The sequence below is a fragment of the Melanotaenia boesemani genome, chromosome 16, assembly GCF_017639745.1.
Source record: "Melanotaenia boesemani isolate fMelBoe1 chromosome 16, fMelBoe1.pri, whole genome shotgun sequence".
NCBI lineage: Eukaryota > Metazoa > Chordata > Actinopteri > Atheriniformes > Melanotaeniidae > Melanotaenia > Melanotaenia boesemani.
Genome location: NC_055697.1, coordinates 18,598,898 through 18,615,391, shown reverse-complemented (window position 1 = coordinate 18,615,391; position 16,494 = coordinate 18,598,898). Strand labels below are relative to the sequence as shown.

Sequence of the window (16,494 nt, the reverse complement as noted above, 5' to 3'; positions counted from 1 at the left end):
AGAAGGAACACATACAAACTAAATTTTTCCATTTCAATAATGGATTTAACTAAAGCTTTGCACTTTTGCAGATTTATCAAGTTTTTATGAAGCTATTTGGAGACCTGTATTTTTTTTAAGTTAACAGACACTAAAGAGAGTTGCACATGAACAAAAATTAACTATTATAAACTTGTGCAGTTGCTCTCAAGTTGGCAAAAAGTTGTATGGTGAAGAATGAATTCTGGTGGCATGTGAAGAAAAACAAAGGAGGGTCAGCAGCGAAGATAAGCTGGAATAAAAACCAATAGATGAGGCACAGTGGTAGTCTACCTACTGCACAAGCTCCACATATGCTACACCTTGTGCTTGACAAATAAACCCCCCTTACAGTAAGCATGTACATACACACCCACACAATTGACAAAAAAAGCACACTCATCAGTTGAGCTGGCAGAGGTACAGCAAAATAAAGCTAAAGTATGCTGCACAGAGGCCACTGTAGCATAGAGTAGACTGGGCAGTGCCAACAAAATAGCTCACTGAGATTCACTAAGGGCTGGGCATTGTTTGGCCTATGTGGGGATCAAATTAATTACCCTACAGTATGGCTCCTTAGGGATCTGTGTAAAACAGGTGAAGAAGTGTGCACATGGTTATGGCTGTTATACAACTGATCCAATTCAGTTAACCAAAAGAAAGCCCAAACTGTTGCATTAGTATTAGCTAATGTTGGTCAACAAAAGTATCTGTGTCCAACAAGTTTAATGGGGTTGCATTTTGGATTTGGGCATTAAAATATCCAGTCAGAGAAAGAAAACCTACCAGAACTCTGCCAGTGAGTGTCTGAGCGGAGATCATGACACCAGCCCAATCTTTGACTGAAGTCATCCATCCCACCTCGCTGGCTGGTGCCTCCTCCTTCTCATCAGGATTCTTTGGTGCCTTGTCTGCTGCCTGATTATTGGCGGGGTTGTTTACCTTCTGAGCCTCCTAGAAGGGAAAAAAACAGTTTTAATTAAATAGAAGAAAGAGGACAGAGAGAGTGTTGGCTATAATCAAGGTCTCTCATATTCATCATTTTGTCTAATATCATCAAGCAACAAATAATACATAATATTTCCTTTTATAAAACACCCTGGTCAATATAAGGTCAGCATGTGCATGTCCACATTCAAGCTGCAAACCTGTGAAGGGTAAAAAAAGGGATTGTCCTTGCAGCTACCTCATGTCATCTGCTATATATGGCGTATGTGTGTTCAAGTACATTTAGAATTTAGACAACTATAGGACGTGTATGTGTGCACTCTAATTGATTTGCCCATATGGCTGTTGATGCTAATTGCTCCTCCAGGCAAAGAGCATAAGACTGCTGTTCACATTCAGGCCTTTAGGTTCCTTCTTGTGTCCGAGTGAGTGAACAGAGTTGCATGGCAGCTCACTGTCATGCTTTGCTTGCCACAGTCACTGCATGCAGCTGTTCCTCTTCAGCCATTCACTCAGTCCTAGCTTGACACAAGCAGGCACTCAGATTCCCTGTCCCTTTTGCAGAAAGAGGAAATGAGTAGATTTCCTTTAGTTTAAAGCCTTTTAAGTAATCCTACAATTACAAGCATTTCATACAGACATTTGCAAAGATGCTGAGAAAGGACTGCATGTTTGTCACTCTCAGCGTCATAAAACATCCTAGTTAGGTCTCAGTAAATTTCATCCACAGAGATTCCCTTAGTTAGCATTATTTTAAAGCCCCTTGATGGCGGCCAATCAGTACATTTCAAGGAGAGAAGCTTATATTCCAGCAGGGTGCACATCTAGCACTGGAAACACACTATACAATGTTTCTCTTCAAAGTGACATCCGACAAGTAGCTATCAGACCAGATTATGTGCTCTGTCAACAAGGTGGAAGTTTTTTGTCAGCGCTGTACATCAAATGGCACCACTTTGTTAGTATGACCCCTCTGTAACACCCAAAAACAATGACGCAAAGTAAAATGTGCTTACATATAGAAGTTTTTTTTTTTTATCTAACCAACACATTTTTATTCCAGGAGCTGCATAGAAGACACACAACCAAAAATCATAAGGCCACTGGAGGGGACTGATATCTACCCAGTGAAACTTGAGTGTTTCTGGAGGGCTACAAAACAATGTTGTTACAGATGAGCCTAAGAGAGTGCTCTGTCCATTTCAAGAGGATTGCCTGGTCAAATTGGATTACGTTTGACAATGATATGACATGGACACAGTTGCCATTTTCCTAATTTCATTCCAGCCCCATAACAATGCCAATAAACTTGGCCTAAAAAAGCCTGACTTAGTCATCAGATATTATCTGCTCCTGCTGTTAGGCCTCTCCATACTCCAGTGGATAATTTAGTTACTTATGCTTTATAAACTCATTAAATAACTTGGTGTTGGGAGACTCAAACTTTAAACGTACCTGTCATAAGTGAGATGTGAAGCATTTATTTATTATCATTAAAAGTCACATGATCTCAGTGTGTTTCATAAATCACAAGCAACAATACTTGACGTGGACCAGGGAACAAATCCACAAACCACCATACAGAGAAAACACCGTCTTGGAAACAAAACCGTATGAATAAAGCTTCTTGGATTATGCCTACTACCTTTTCACTAAACAAGTCTTTTCAATTTCTAGTTTCAGCTAAGAGATATTTTTGCAGATAAATACACTGTTAACAAAATAGCTGGATTTCAGACATTTTAAATTCAAGCTCATGCCACAAAAACTATAGGAAAGAAGGGCCATGTGGGTGTAAGCTGATGAATAAAAGATATACATAAATGACTCATATACTACTCTCATACTACATTGATGCAACACCTCTAGTATTGTCTTACATCAGCTTCAGCTCCTGTTTCTTTAAGGCCCTCCTCCCAATGAGCCCAGCCTGCTAAAACTGTCCAACTGATTGGTCAAAAGTGATTGAGTTCAAGGCAGCTGCTCATTTTTTTGTATGAGATGTGCTGAAACTTGGCAGACATTATGCAAGTGCATTACATTGTAGTACAGACATTTAGCCTCCAAAAAAAAGAAAGAAAAAAGAAAGTGTGAAAAGGCAATAGATATTTCATAGTAAACCCCTTCAGTGTGGACAAAAAGATCTCTAAAATGCTTAAATATATATGTATCCAACTGACTGTGGAAGGCTGGATAACTAAAACTGTCCTCCCTTAAACCCTGAACCACCCACCCCACCCCCTGAGTCCATCATCTTCTACAACTCATTTAACTATGTGGCCAGCACACATCTACCCAGTCTCATGCTCATATACTCAGAGAAGTCTGCATGCATGCACGTCACTGTGTACAAGGGTGTCTAAGGTTACCCCCTCATGGGGTGCCTGCATACGTCAGAGGACTCCAGACAGAGTAAGCACCCGTCTGTGCCCATCAGTTACTTCTTCTCCAGCAGATCATGCTGCATAAGTGCAACACATCACTCTAGTACTACTGCATGTTAAATCAAGTCTCTTGGAGCTGGATATTAGGTCTGCAACATCTAGTTCCTCCACATTTCCTTTTGTTTTATTTAAATTAGGTTTTCTTTTACACACACACACACACACACACACACACACACATATATATATATATATATATATATATATATATATATATATATATACTACACTATTTTTTTGTTTTTGTTATTTTTTCATTGTTTTATGTCATAGTATAATGTCAGCTTATACTGGAACACTGCTTCACATAAAAACAAACATATGTAGCAACAGCAGTGATGCTTCCCTACGTATGCCTGCATGTTTGTGTGTACACTGGAGGGGAACACATGAATAATAGATGAAGTCACAAACTGATGGCTTTGCAGATCAGAGGAGATAATGTAAACAAGGTATTTCTTCTAGTTCATTTGACTGACCGACAGTAGGCTACACTGGAGGGGGGAGGCACTGAAGCAGACTGTTATGGGAGAATCCATCTGCTGGCTATATATACACATCTGTGATGTCAAACTAAGCGGGAGTGAGTAGCAGGAGTCATGTGTTCATGGGCAAACTGAAAAAAGAACAAAATGTTCTTATAAAAAATTTGCAGAGGTGTTGGACAGATGAATGCTGTGGGAAAATAAAGCTGAGAATAATGACACCCTTCAGCACTAACTGAAAAGCCATCCTTAAATTTTACAAAAATTAAACCACATTTTCAACAACTTTCATGGAAAATAGTCTTTTGGTGTTTATTCACTTAGTGACGCTGCGTTCATCTCTATCAGCAGATAGATGTGTCCAAACCTTTGACTGGTAGTGTAAATATGAACAAACAGGAAAAACACAGGTTAGTTAAGCAGTCACAGGAATTGCAAGTTACTTCATTTCTTTTTTTTTTTTTTTTTTTACATAGTAGGGTGTAACAAAAACAGAAGCAGCAGTTTCCACGAACTGTAATATGAGCTGTGAGCTACAGGCTGCTCACCTCCAACTTCTCTGCAAAGTAAACAACTTTACAGTGCCCTGCTGTTGTGTGAAAAACTACTTGCAACATGCACAGCATGAAATCAGATGGTTCAAATAGTTAGTGGCAGACTCATTTCCTATGAAGAACTGCTCGGAGTATGTGCTATAGCATATAACCAACCTTGTTTTTATCATTTATAACCTGTCAGAAATGTCAAGTGTTTTAACTTAACGCTTATTAATTATTGTGTGATCTACTAGAGGAATTTTTTAAACCATCCTGTTTTAATATATCTGCAGATTTACATTTAGATTTAGTAAAATTATTTATCTTAAATCTTTTGTAAGGGTATTTCATCAGCTAATCTTGCTTAATCAGTGCAGACAGCATGCAGAATTTAACTTTCAACAAACAAATAGTAAAAAAAAAAAAAGACAGAAAAGACAACACTGACCAGATTTTAGCTCCTTCAATTCTACACTTTTTTCAGTCCTTTGCCAATCTGACACTTGATGGAGTCAATTCTATTAAAGAAGCTCATGTTACACATTTTGAATTAAAATATACTTTATGTAGTTCATCTGCCTACTTCCAGGGACCTTATTATAACAAGACAGAGGAGCATTGTTAATATTAGGATTGCACCAATTAAGAGAGTACACAGGGGAGGCTTGGTAATAATGAGCAAGAGAGCGACAGATAAAACGTGACACAGGAAGGAAGACGAAGAGAGGAACTGACAGTAAGAAGTCTACAGGATGAGGACAAAAAGACAGAGCCACTGTGGAAGACAAGAAGGACAACCTGCCAAATAAAGAGTCAGAGGGAGGCAAGAAGAGAGAAAGACAGAATAATGAAGCAAAGAGGGCAGATAAAATGATAGAGAGACAAATATTTTTTTAAAAAAAAGAAAGACATGCAAACTGAGCAAACAGCATAGACAGAAAGGGGGACAAAGATACTTCTGTACAGCTAAAAAGACAGACAATGAGACAGATCAGGAGCAAGGAAAATTTGGAAGTTAAAGTAAGATAGCTCAAAATAGAGGGTGAGACAGAAAAAAAGAGACAAGAGAGAGACAGAGATATGCCCGTCTGACTCTCCTGATCTAACAGGACTTGGCTTTAACGCAGCTGTTCTTCTGGCTTTCGACCCCATCGCTGGGGAAAACTCTATTCCAGAGTGAGAGGCTATTTATAGGCTCACTCCAGGAGACAGGAAAGTAGTGATTCTCATAACATGCTCTGTTCCCCCCTCTTTGCTATTTTAATATCGGTACAGTTACCCAGTGTCCCCGGGGTTATAGACCTTCACTGGGTCACAGAAAAAACTGAAAAGGGAGGAAGAATATGGAGCCTTTTCAGAGTACTGCATAAACAGGTGCAAGGCTTAAACTGACAACAGCATATGGAAAGAAGCTGGGATTTTATCTGTGTATAGGTCATGCCTACTGAGCCATATAGTGTTAGGAAGACCAAATGGTACAGGCTAATTACTGTCAGGTCACAGGAAGACAGTGAGTTATACTGAATCTCAGGAAGAACGAAATCCATGCAGTCGGAGTCACAAAAGTTTAAGGCAAAGAGGACAAAGTTCAAAAGTAAAGAAGATAAGTCTGAGCTGCGATGATAGCACTCTACAGGTCAAAGCCTGTTGATCCTGAGGCCAAGAGCTTATTTGGTCTGTATGTACTGTATGCAGATACAGCCTGGAATGCAATCTGAACAAGACCACATCCATACAAATCTCCTACCACTACGCTAATGTTGTTCACAGGAGCTGAGCAGCTGTCCAGTACGTCTGCATGTGTAAGACAGTACATACTGCAATCGCATTTGTGGCCCTGTTGTTCAAAGTGACATCACAAACTGCAACAGCATTTCAAAAACACAGTAAACAAGGTTGAACAACTCAGAGAGAAATCTCACATTTCAGCGTTGTGTTACATTTAACTGTACGACTGACCAGTCAAAACTGTCAAAAATCCTGTCAGTGTGTGGTATCAAAGGATATCTATCTATCTATCAGTGTCACATTAGCTCTGTTCTACCTCTTCTGTGCCAGACCCATTCTGCAGGTCCGAGTGGGAATAGGTGATTTTTATACACTAAACAACTAAATTCACGACAAACAGAATATTGGCAAACAGGAAGACAACCCAAATGGTTTATATCTCTTTGCATCCCAGCTGGACAGCACACCCATCTGCATGACTGGACAACAGCTCAATTCTCCAAATGGCTGCACTCCAAGTTCACCTTTTGTCCCAAGTATGACGTCTCCTTGGCTGGCAGAAAGAAACAATAAAACAGGGATACGTAAAAGGATAATGTAAGCCTGGCAACGTGTGCTAAGACCTGCATTCTTTCACGTCTCTGCTCAAACAAAAGAGCCCAGAATAAAGATACATCTGCATTAGTGTCACTTTCTTAGGACTGAGGGAGAATGAAAGAAAAAATATCATGAATGTACAGTGCTGTTGATTCATAGTGCCAAGTCAATGCTCTTCCATTGATACAAATTTTTAAGCCTCAGTGGACCTGGATAAAAATAGATGGCGCAATGAATTGTGGGTGATTGAAAGGTCAGTCTGCAGTGCCTTTGAGTTTTATTATCTTAATGTTGGAAGATAGGATGGCCAATGGCTTCAATGACCGTACTACAGATGTAGGAATAAAGGAGAGGAAGTCAAATGAAAGTTGTTCATCAGATGTAAAAAGCCTGGCTAGAGAGGAGGGAACATGGCCAAATGTTTGACTGGCTTTTGACTCCCTTTAGTAGTAGCTTTCTCTAGTATAACAGTACACGGTACATGGTACACAGTAACAGTATATTTTACTATATCATTACTATTACTATATTTAACACCACAGGCCCTATTCTCCTACACTAGCACATATTCAATAACTGGTCATTTAATTTTCAACAGGTTTAATTCATTTTTTTTTTTTTTTTTTTTTTGTCACCAATCTGGAGGCTGCTTGTTACCATGGTGAAGCACACCAGCTCAAGTTCTTGTTTTCAATGCAAATTGGATCTGAATGGAGTAAGGTTCATATGGGTCCTTTTAAAAAAACAGAAAAACATATATATATATATATATATATATTACAAATATATTACACAATAATGAATTGAGAACATCCAACTTACAGAACAGCATGTGTCCAGAACATATTCTGAGCCAGACAGTAACCTACATTTTTTTTCCCGAGGCAAATACTGCACATAATTTTTAAGCCTAACAGAAAGTAAGTGGAATGGAAAAAAAACATGCTTGAATGACATCACCCTTTAATCATATTATAGCCATCAGTGGCGCCATCACCTGAGGCTAATTTCCACCACTTTGGGTTCCAGAATGAAAATAAATGTGGGGTATTCTTGACAAGCACACTTAAAAATGGCCAAACAAGGTCCTAAAGCGTTTTGGCATCACAAAGATGATGTTCCACATATCTCTAAAGGAGCTTTCAGCTTCAGAGTAGGCTGACAAATGTAAAAGGTTGCTTGTAAGAGGTCTTAGCTGCTGTGGCATTCCAAAATGTGACATCCCAACCCAAACCTCCATCTTCAGCTGAAGCTGAAGCCTGAAGGTTCAGTATTTTCTATCATAATTTTAGACAAACAAGACTTTCGTTCATTCAAGGGCACAAGACAAGGTTGTGTGTCCATATGTGTGTTTGAAGGACTATGACTGATTTCAGTTTCAACTTCGGCTCGGGTTGTGTCGACATCAGTTACCACACCTATGAATCAGGAGGAAAAAGTGTTCCTGTAAGCTTGCACCCTGTCTGTACCTCCAAACTATAAAAAAAAAAAAAACCTGTGACAGAATTCATATCTATGCTACAAAAAAGCTTCATCAGCAGCAGGACAGTCTCAGCTGCACACAGCATAACAAAGCCCAAAGCTGAGGTCGGTCACTTAAACCACTACATGTGGTTTAGGCTCATGTCAGCAAAGGAGGGAGCTTACTATGACACAGTCTTATGATTGTCTCATAAAAAAAGAAATGTGGTAAAAAGCCGTGGCACAAACACCTTTTCCGACTTAATGAAATCTTAAAGCTGTTTATGGATCAGCTGTTTTCTCTCAGTAGTCAAACAAGGGATGCACACACTGATCTTCAGAGTGCTTCATGAAATGCATGATTTCTGACTATTCAACTCACAACCAAATTATCTTGAAAATAAAACAAGTAATTTCATTGACCCACGTGCCCCAAACTCACAACAGAACGTATAATAACTTGCTTGGTCCACAGCACACAACATTGCAGTTTCACAATGAAAACTCAAAAGTTGGATTGTGTTCCCTAACTCAGTCCCCTACAGAGAATCTCTATGCAACAGCATTTGTATTTCTATGACATTTATCATGTTAATGCTTGACAACCTGCTCCACACCACCTGATTTTATAATCTGCATTGTTCTTTTGGCTCAAAAAGACTCATTAGAAGGAGGGTGGGGGTGATGGGAGATGTTTATTCATGATAATTTAAGATCCAGCAACATTTTTATAGACTGGCTAGGGGTGGCTGTCAAAAACATATGATCAAATGATCAATATCATCTCTTCTATTGCCCTGTTTCACAAAACATACTTGGTTAGGAGTTGCACATTTTACTACTCACAGGTGGCGGTTACCGTCATGTTACATGGAAGCTGCCCTTTGCAACAGAACAGGTAATATGTTGCCATCTCATTGTTTCTTACTATGGATTCTGACATTGGAACTTTTTGGAGATGAGGACAAATTTACCTATTATGCAATTTCTGGTGAGATGCTGACACAGCAGTTGGCAGTGTATCTGCTTTTCAGTTTATGAGATGAAATCAGACAAAAGCATTCAAGCAAATATAATCTGACAACCATGCCACTGTATCAGAAACAAGGTCAACACCAAACTGCTTACAGCTTCTCCTAAATATTGTCATTTAAACAACTTTGCCAGACCAAGTATTCAACATTTCTATGTGTTGGACAGACTATGGTTAAATTCCACTGAAGAGTGTTCCCAAAAAGTCCTGCAGGAGTGAGCATGAGTACTAAATTTTTTCTCCTTCGCCTCTCTCTGCCCTCTTCTACTACCCTGTTTCTCTTTTATTTTATGTACACTAAAAATCCAAACACAGTCGTTGTCTTAAGGGGATTGTTTTTCAGATAATATTGAAATTGTTATATCGGTGACAAAAACACATAAGAACATTACATTAAAATACACTGAGTACGGTCAGTAAATTTGGTACAGTATAGAGATGGTGAACTGTAAATCAGATGCTAAGAGAACATGTTTTTTCCACAACACTATTATTAATATAACCATAGATATTTATAGAACATACCAGCATATTTTATGTGCTGAAAATATTAGTCTATTTTTTTCTTTATATGTCCCTTATGAGCAAAAATAATAAACTCTGTGTGAATAAATACGATTCTGGTACATTTATTGCAATAAATATAAAATATCAAGCATTCAGTGAATGCTTATTTGTAAGATCCTAAAACCAAGCAGCTCTCCTGCATCTGACCAATATTTATTTATTTATTTAAAAAGTCTAGTCTTCTCTAAAAGAAATCTTTCCTGTTAATAAATTGGAGCCTTTTTTCTCTGCAGTGTTCATCCTTCCACTGGAGGCAGTGAAATTCAAACAACAGCCTTATCAAGAAGTCACCTGTCTTAACCTTGATCCCCAGTTGCCCTCAGAACACTTTAATGAGCTCTTCTCCAAATGCAAACAGCCAGCTTGTCTCTGTCAGTAAGGGACTTAGCGAACAGACAGATGAAATGGGGGCCCTATTACCTCGTGCACAACAGGCCGTCAAGGTGTTTCCATGAGCGGAAAGCTACAAGGATGGTAGAAATCGCTTTAATTGGCTCCCTGCCGTCTAACCTGCACTGATCAATGATGGTGCTCTATAAAGAGCAACACTCACATATGACTGGCAGATGAATTTATTTAGAAGCAAAGTGGTAACAAGTGCAGAGTAGTGAAGCACTGTCTTGAAACCAAACAAAATAAAAGCCAGACTAACAGGTCCAATTAGTTTAATGTAGTTTAGTATAGTTTTAAGCTTACAATAATCCCTGCAACTGGAAACTGTCAAAAAGAATATTGATTTAATTTTCCACCAAGTCATTAGAAATAATTTGTCCTTTGTATACCCACATTAACTAACAAGCCAAACTATCTTATGCAATTGAATTTATGTAGTGATTTATTTGATTTCAGCAACCAGAAAACGTGTAAAGACAGAAACAGACACAAGTGGATTCAGCTTTATGATGCTGCAGTCTTTGCATAAGATAAGAAGGACAAAACATTCTGCCTTTTGAGCTGACAGATGGAAATGTATGCAGCATGTCTTCTGCAAAACATTCTCTTGATAAGCAATTATTCACAAAATGACTAAATTAACCTTCCCTGTTAAAAAGGAAAAAACAAGTCTAGGTTCTCTTTTAATGAGTATCGTGGTACACTGAGGAACAATATATATTCAAATATTAGCCTTATCTTCCTTGATCGATCTTCAGCGGTCATATTTATTAACCCAATACGGGATAATTAGGACATATATGCATGCTTTTTTTTTACAAAAACAAGGGCAACTGTTTTATAACGGAAACATCCTTTACTTCTCCAACTCGCCTCATGAACTTGCCTGTTGCTAGTGCCATCTTCAATCTCCATCTTTATCATACTTATTCAATGCCTCTTTGGTTATTTTTTGCTCACTCATATTCCCTCTTTACCACTTCAATCCACTCCACAGCTTGAGAGAAGCCAGGAGAGACCAGTAAGATTAAGCTTGAGAGATGGGTCTTATTACCTTTATCTTCTCCTGATGCAATAATACTTTAGGTGATGCTATAGCCAATGCACATGACTGTATGAATTTATTTGCACCAGCTTAAGCCTCACATCTACTATGGAGTAAGAGCAACAGAGGTAGGGGCAGAAATTCTTATTAGTAACCCAAATTCATTCTTTGGCAAAGACCAATTCGGCTATTGGTGAACTAAACAAAAGTTGTTGTTTTTTTCCCAATGCAACACAATATAGGGGTCAATAATGTTAGTAGAGAGATTTTCTTGTTATAGGCAGTAAAAAAAAGGCAGTCATCTGAATCTAATGATTCATAGACTTGCCCTTGATTTGAGAACAGCTCAGAGGCTAACAAACGTAAGTGCAAATGATTTTCTTACTCCAGGCTTATTTAATCATTTTAAATTTAGATCTCACGCCTCCCACTGGGGGAAATAAATCAGCTTCCTTCATACAGAATTTGCATGTTTTAAGCCTGGAGTTAGGAAGAGGAAATGGGGAGAGGACACCCTGAGGAGCATTATGGCTTGTGTTCTATCAGCCCACACCACAGCCCCCAGATGTGTTCCACAGGGAAGGTTGTGTTTCTTCACCATGACCCCAGACAGAAAGGACTTTGACCTCAGCTAACAAGATCTATTAAGCAGAGGTAGAGTCTGGATGAAACATCGCAGCAAGGTTGTATCTCAAGCCGACAGAAAAATCAGCACAATTATGCAAGACGGCACTACAACAAACCAATCTGTGTGTTTAAAAGAAAGGTCAGTGCCTTTGGAGAAACACTGGATTGTATCTGAACACATTTAAGCCTCTACGTGATGTCAAGTGTAAAGTGGGCTGCTGGGGAGGACTGAGGCCTCCTTTCCATTTCTGACTGCATGATGTTCAACTTTACCAGACAAAAACATTTCACAGCGACATCAAACAGAGAGCTCAGAGAAGCTGCTCTGTATCAAAGCTGAAGTCTGTTTGTTTGTGTTTGGTGTCAGACGAGCATCGGCTCTGGTTTTCGCTGTGATCCGTCTTTTCTTGTTAGTGCTGTATCTGCTGGAACAGGTCTGAGATTTGAGGAGCTGACAAAAAGGGTTGCAGGAGTTGCCTTTCACCCGAGGCTGGTAGAGGCATTCCCTGCGATGGCACTGTTGATGTGGGGGTGGAGGTGGGTGCGAGGGTGGGTTAGGGGTCGAAGTGATGAGAACCACCTCCCCAGAGTCAGCAGTTTGACCCTCGCAGGCTTTGGTGCAGGCTGTGGTGTTGAGCTCAAACAAACAACACTGAAAAATCAGCACAAAAACAAAATAAATGCTGTCAGGGTGTGTTAGGGAGAAAGTTGGCAACAGTTTTCACATGGGATGATGTGAAGACTGAATCAGCTCTCCTCTACTGTCCAAACAGTGCACACTTGATCACTGCAGCACAGTTCGAACCCAAGGACAAGTCAGTGGGGGTGAAGCACAGAATGTGTTATGGGTGTATTAGCATGACAGGGAGATTTACATTGTGAGATTACACAGAAACACCATTGCAGGCAACAAAGGAGGAGCAAAAGAGTGAGCCTGTGTGAGAAAGAAAGGATAATCAAGATGATCTTCACACTTTTATTCATTCTTTACTTGGGGTGGAGATTGTTGAACAAGGTGGCTTAAAATACAGCCACTACCTTTTATTTAATAAAGATAAAATGCAAATTTCTACTTGAAATCCACATCACTAATCCTCAGTCTTAGAGCTTTATTTAACCGGCTCTGGATAGCCTGTGAACGTTCACTGTAAGGATGTCTTCGTTTCCACTTCACTAGCTAATGGCCACTGTTAATCAATACTGTTTTAAGTGCTTTTTAGCTCTTAGCACTTGGGTCATTTGTTAAAATAAAAGGCATAAAAGCCCAAGGGACTAATCAAAAGGAATGAAGCAACAGGGAAGTTCACAGCTTGGAAACACCTACTGGCCTTGGTCGGGGAGGGCTGCAGGGGCCCACTGGTGGTTGACACATAGTCTCAGACAGTTTCAGATTACAGCAATTTGGTTAAAAAATTTGGATATCATTACAATTTGTGTGCATAATGTTAAGACTGACTCCAATTATAATGTAATAAAATAATTTATTCTAACAAAAACTTACACTTTGCAAACTTAATGAATCATATTGCATATTTATTGCACAGGTATTATCTGTACAAGCATTAGAAACATCAAGCACAGAAATTCTAATCCTGAAATAAACTGCAGCTCTGAAAGAGAAGTGTGTGTGTGTGTGGCACGGGGAAGGATAAGATCATGATGGACAAACGTCGCTCACATGAGTCCAGCACTCACTGCTTGTCGCTTAGCAACAAAGACCTGGCGGGCAGACAGTAGGTGTGTGAGACAGAGCGTGTGGGTGAGGATGTTCGGAGGAAGTAGTGGGGAGGTGTGGAGAGGGACAGAAAGTATGGAGAGATGGGATGTGAGAGAAAAAAGGCAGAGAGGAGGTAGAGTGAAGCCAGCGTGAGTGTGTGAAGCCATCTGAAAACGGATAATTCAAGACTCTGAGAAGAACATGAGCATGATGAACAAAACAAGTTCATTCACATTTAATGGTATTAAAATGAAATTACATATTTGGTCAAATCTTTTAGGATTCTGAAAACTCATCTATGAGTTTCCAGGTAATTACAATCATGTTAGTTTACATTTAATATGCATTTTCACTCTTTTTATTGACCACATTTGTACAATCTATTCAATATTAGCACTAAAAAGTACATCTGTGGCAAATGAAAATACAAATAAAATCTTTTGGATCAACAGCGAAAGGAAAATAAAATTAAATGCCTGTTTTTATCTGCAGAAATTCACACAAGTTTTCCCTTTCTTTTTTTTTCTATCTCAAAATAGAAACTATCGTCTCAGCCACCACTCTCCTAGACACCCAGTTTAAACTATCATTTGTTTATTTATTTATTTTGGTCCTTGTGTGTGTACTGACCAAAACACTGCAACAAATTACATTATATGCCACTGCAAAGTCGCAAATCAAAATCCCACATACAATGCTCCATAAACCTTTTTGAGGAGATTATCTTTGCTACAGTTTCAGCCTTAATATAATCTGGTTAAGGAATTGATGCAGCAACTGCGGAGAATAGCTTTAATCTTGTTTTTATCTAATTACAGTGCATATGTAAATGTTTGCAGTGCGCAGTGTGGTCAAACTTATCCACAGAGTTTCACCAATAATCCAGTCTTTACCTGCAGGATTCTGACCTCCAAGAAATCAGCAGGTCTGAAAAATGAAACACTTTGTATGTGTAAAAGGCCACTTGACAATGTGAGATGGGGTGACATTTAAAGTCTTCTTTCTCTGCTGAAGCAAAAGTAACACCTGATCCTATCTGCTGGAAATTTAGTGTTGCCTCAAGAATAGTGCAATAACTCAGTTATTATTACCTTTTCTTCTGTTTAATGGATTACAACTAATTTTTTTAGCGAAACAAGCTTGAATTAAACTGATCTGAGACATCGCATATCTTAACCTTGAACGTTAGGAAATTAAGCCGTAATTTATTGCATTAAACATAATAATTAATAGTCCCAGAGCTCAGGTTTGACAAATATTAAATTAGCAAAGACAATCTGACACACGGATCAGTTCTAGCTATGTTGACGCAATGTGCTCATAGAAATGAGCTTTTCTAGAAGATACATATTTAAGATTAAAAAAAAATATTATGTGTAAATTTTCTTTTGTTAATGTTAGCATGCTTAACATCGGCACCATGCAAAATAATCACCAATCTGCACAACAATAACATATTTAAAAAAAATCCTGAAAGCAGTTTAAAATAGGGTGAAAAGTGAAGTAAAGATTGAAGTCAAAGTCAGCTTTATTGTCAATTTTGCAGCATGTACAGGACAAACAGAGAATTGCAATTATGGTTCTCTCAAACCATGAAACACAAGAACGCAAGCCAATAAACTAAACATTTAAACAGTGATCAGGGAATAGATAGTCAGGGTCAGGCGTAAAAATACATATCTGGGTTTAGATATTCATTAAATATGGTTTCTGTAAGGGATGAAAATACATTGTTAGATTTAATTATAACTAAATACATAGTTACAGAGTTGCATAATTTTGCTTCACTACATACTTAAAAACTCATATTCTCTGTTTTATTGTAACACTTATTCACTTTGGATACATATCTATTTTATGTTTTCTTGCAAGACCTGGATGATAGTCTTAGTCAGTGTTTTATGTTGTTGTTACTTGTTTTTATGCTTTTATTTTACCTATCTCAGATGTACAGCACTTTCTTTCAGCTATGGTCAGTGTTAAAGCGCTTTATAGATAAATTAATAATGATGATGATGACAGCTGTAAAAACCAGCTACCTTAATTTGGCTTTACAGTACAAAAAGTACTAAATCTTCCAAAATGATAAGAAACAGGTGGACACAGATTTTAACAGGGGCTAAATGAACACAGCAACAGTACATTCATGTAAATGCAGAAAAGCTTCACACTTTTTCTGACAGATTTCCGAGTCGAAAGAGGCAAATAAAATGTGATATTTCTGCAAATACAGCTAAAAATGTCAAGGTTACACATTTCTAATGTGTGTCGCTCCACATTAACGGTGCACCGCTATGCAAAAGAAAAGTGTTCTAATAATGCAGGTGGCAAAATACCAAAATACCATCACGTTATATTTAGATTGTCGGACAGTGAAAAACAGTCCAAGTGCAACCTTGGTATACACTCAATACTCGTGGCCTGAGCTTTACAAGACATATACTCTTCCGCATTCATCTAAAGTCACCAACAGCAGCCAAGTCTCAAGGAAATGTCAATGACAACAGGAGAGCGGTGCTTAAGTAACTTAAGATTCATATTGAGCTTTAATGTGATCACACTTGGTCACACCAAATTATGCAGCCAATATATCCTAACCTCCTGAGCCTGCACAGAACCAACACATGCTTCACATGCTCCATCATTCACACCAGTAGTTGCGCTCATCCTGTCTGTCATTCATGCATTTCTTCAACCTTTAGTTTTACAATGAGCGACAGACCTTATCTACTGCATTGCTTATTGTCAGGAGAGGCCGCCCAACAAAGGTTAGGGGTAAAAATTACAACTCCCCAGGTGTCAAGCCCTGGAAAAATTCTCTCTCGCCAATACATTGTCTTCCACAAATGCAGCTGGAGGAGGATTTTATGGTAAAGAGAATACAAAGTCATCCAT

The 16,494-nt window shown here is 38.6% G+C and overlaps 1 protein-coding gene across 14 annotated transcripts in view; it reads right to left on the bottom strand.

Annotated features, from left to right (window-relative positions):
• Positions 1-16,494, bottom strand: part of kcnma1a (potassium large conductance calcium-activated channel, subfamily M, alpha member 1a) — a 148,170-nt gene that overhangs the window by 109,084 nt on the left and 22,592 nt on the right. For all 14 annotated transcript variants that reach the window (XM_042010215.1, XM_042010212.1, XM_042010209.1 and 11 more), the window contains exon 2: positions 805-972. In XM_042010215.1, the coding sequence (XP_041866149.1) occupies positions 805-972 (168 nt within the window). The remainder of the gene's footprint in view (positions 1-804; positions 973-16,494) is intronic.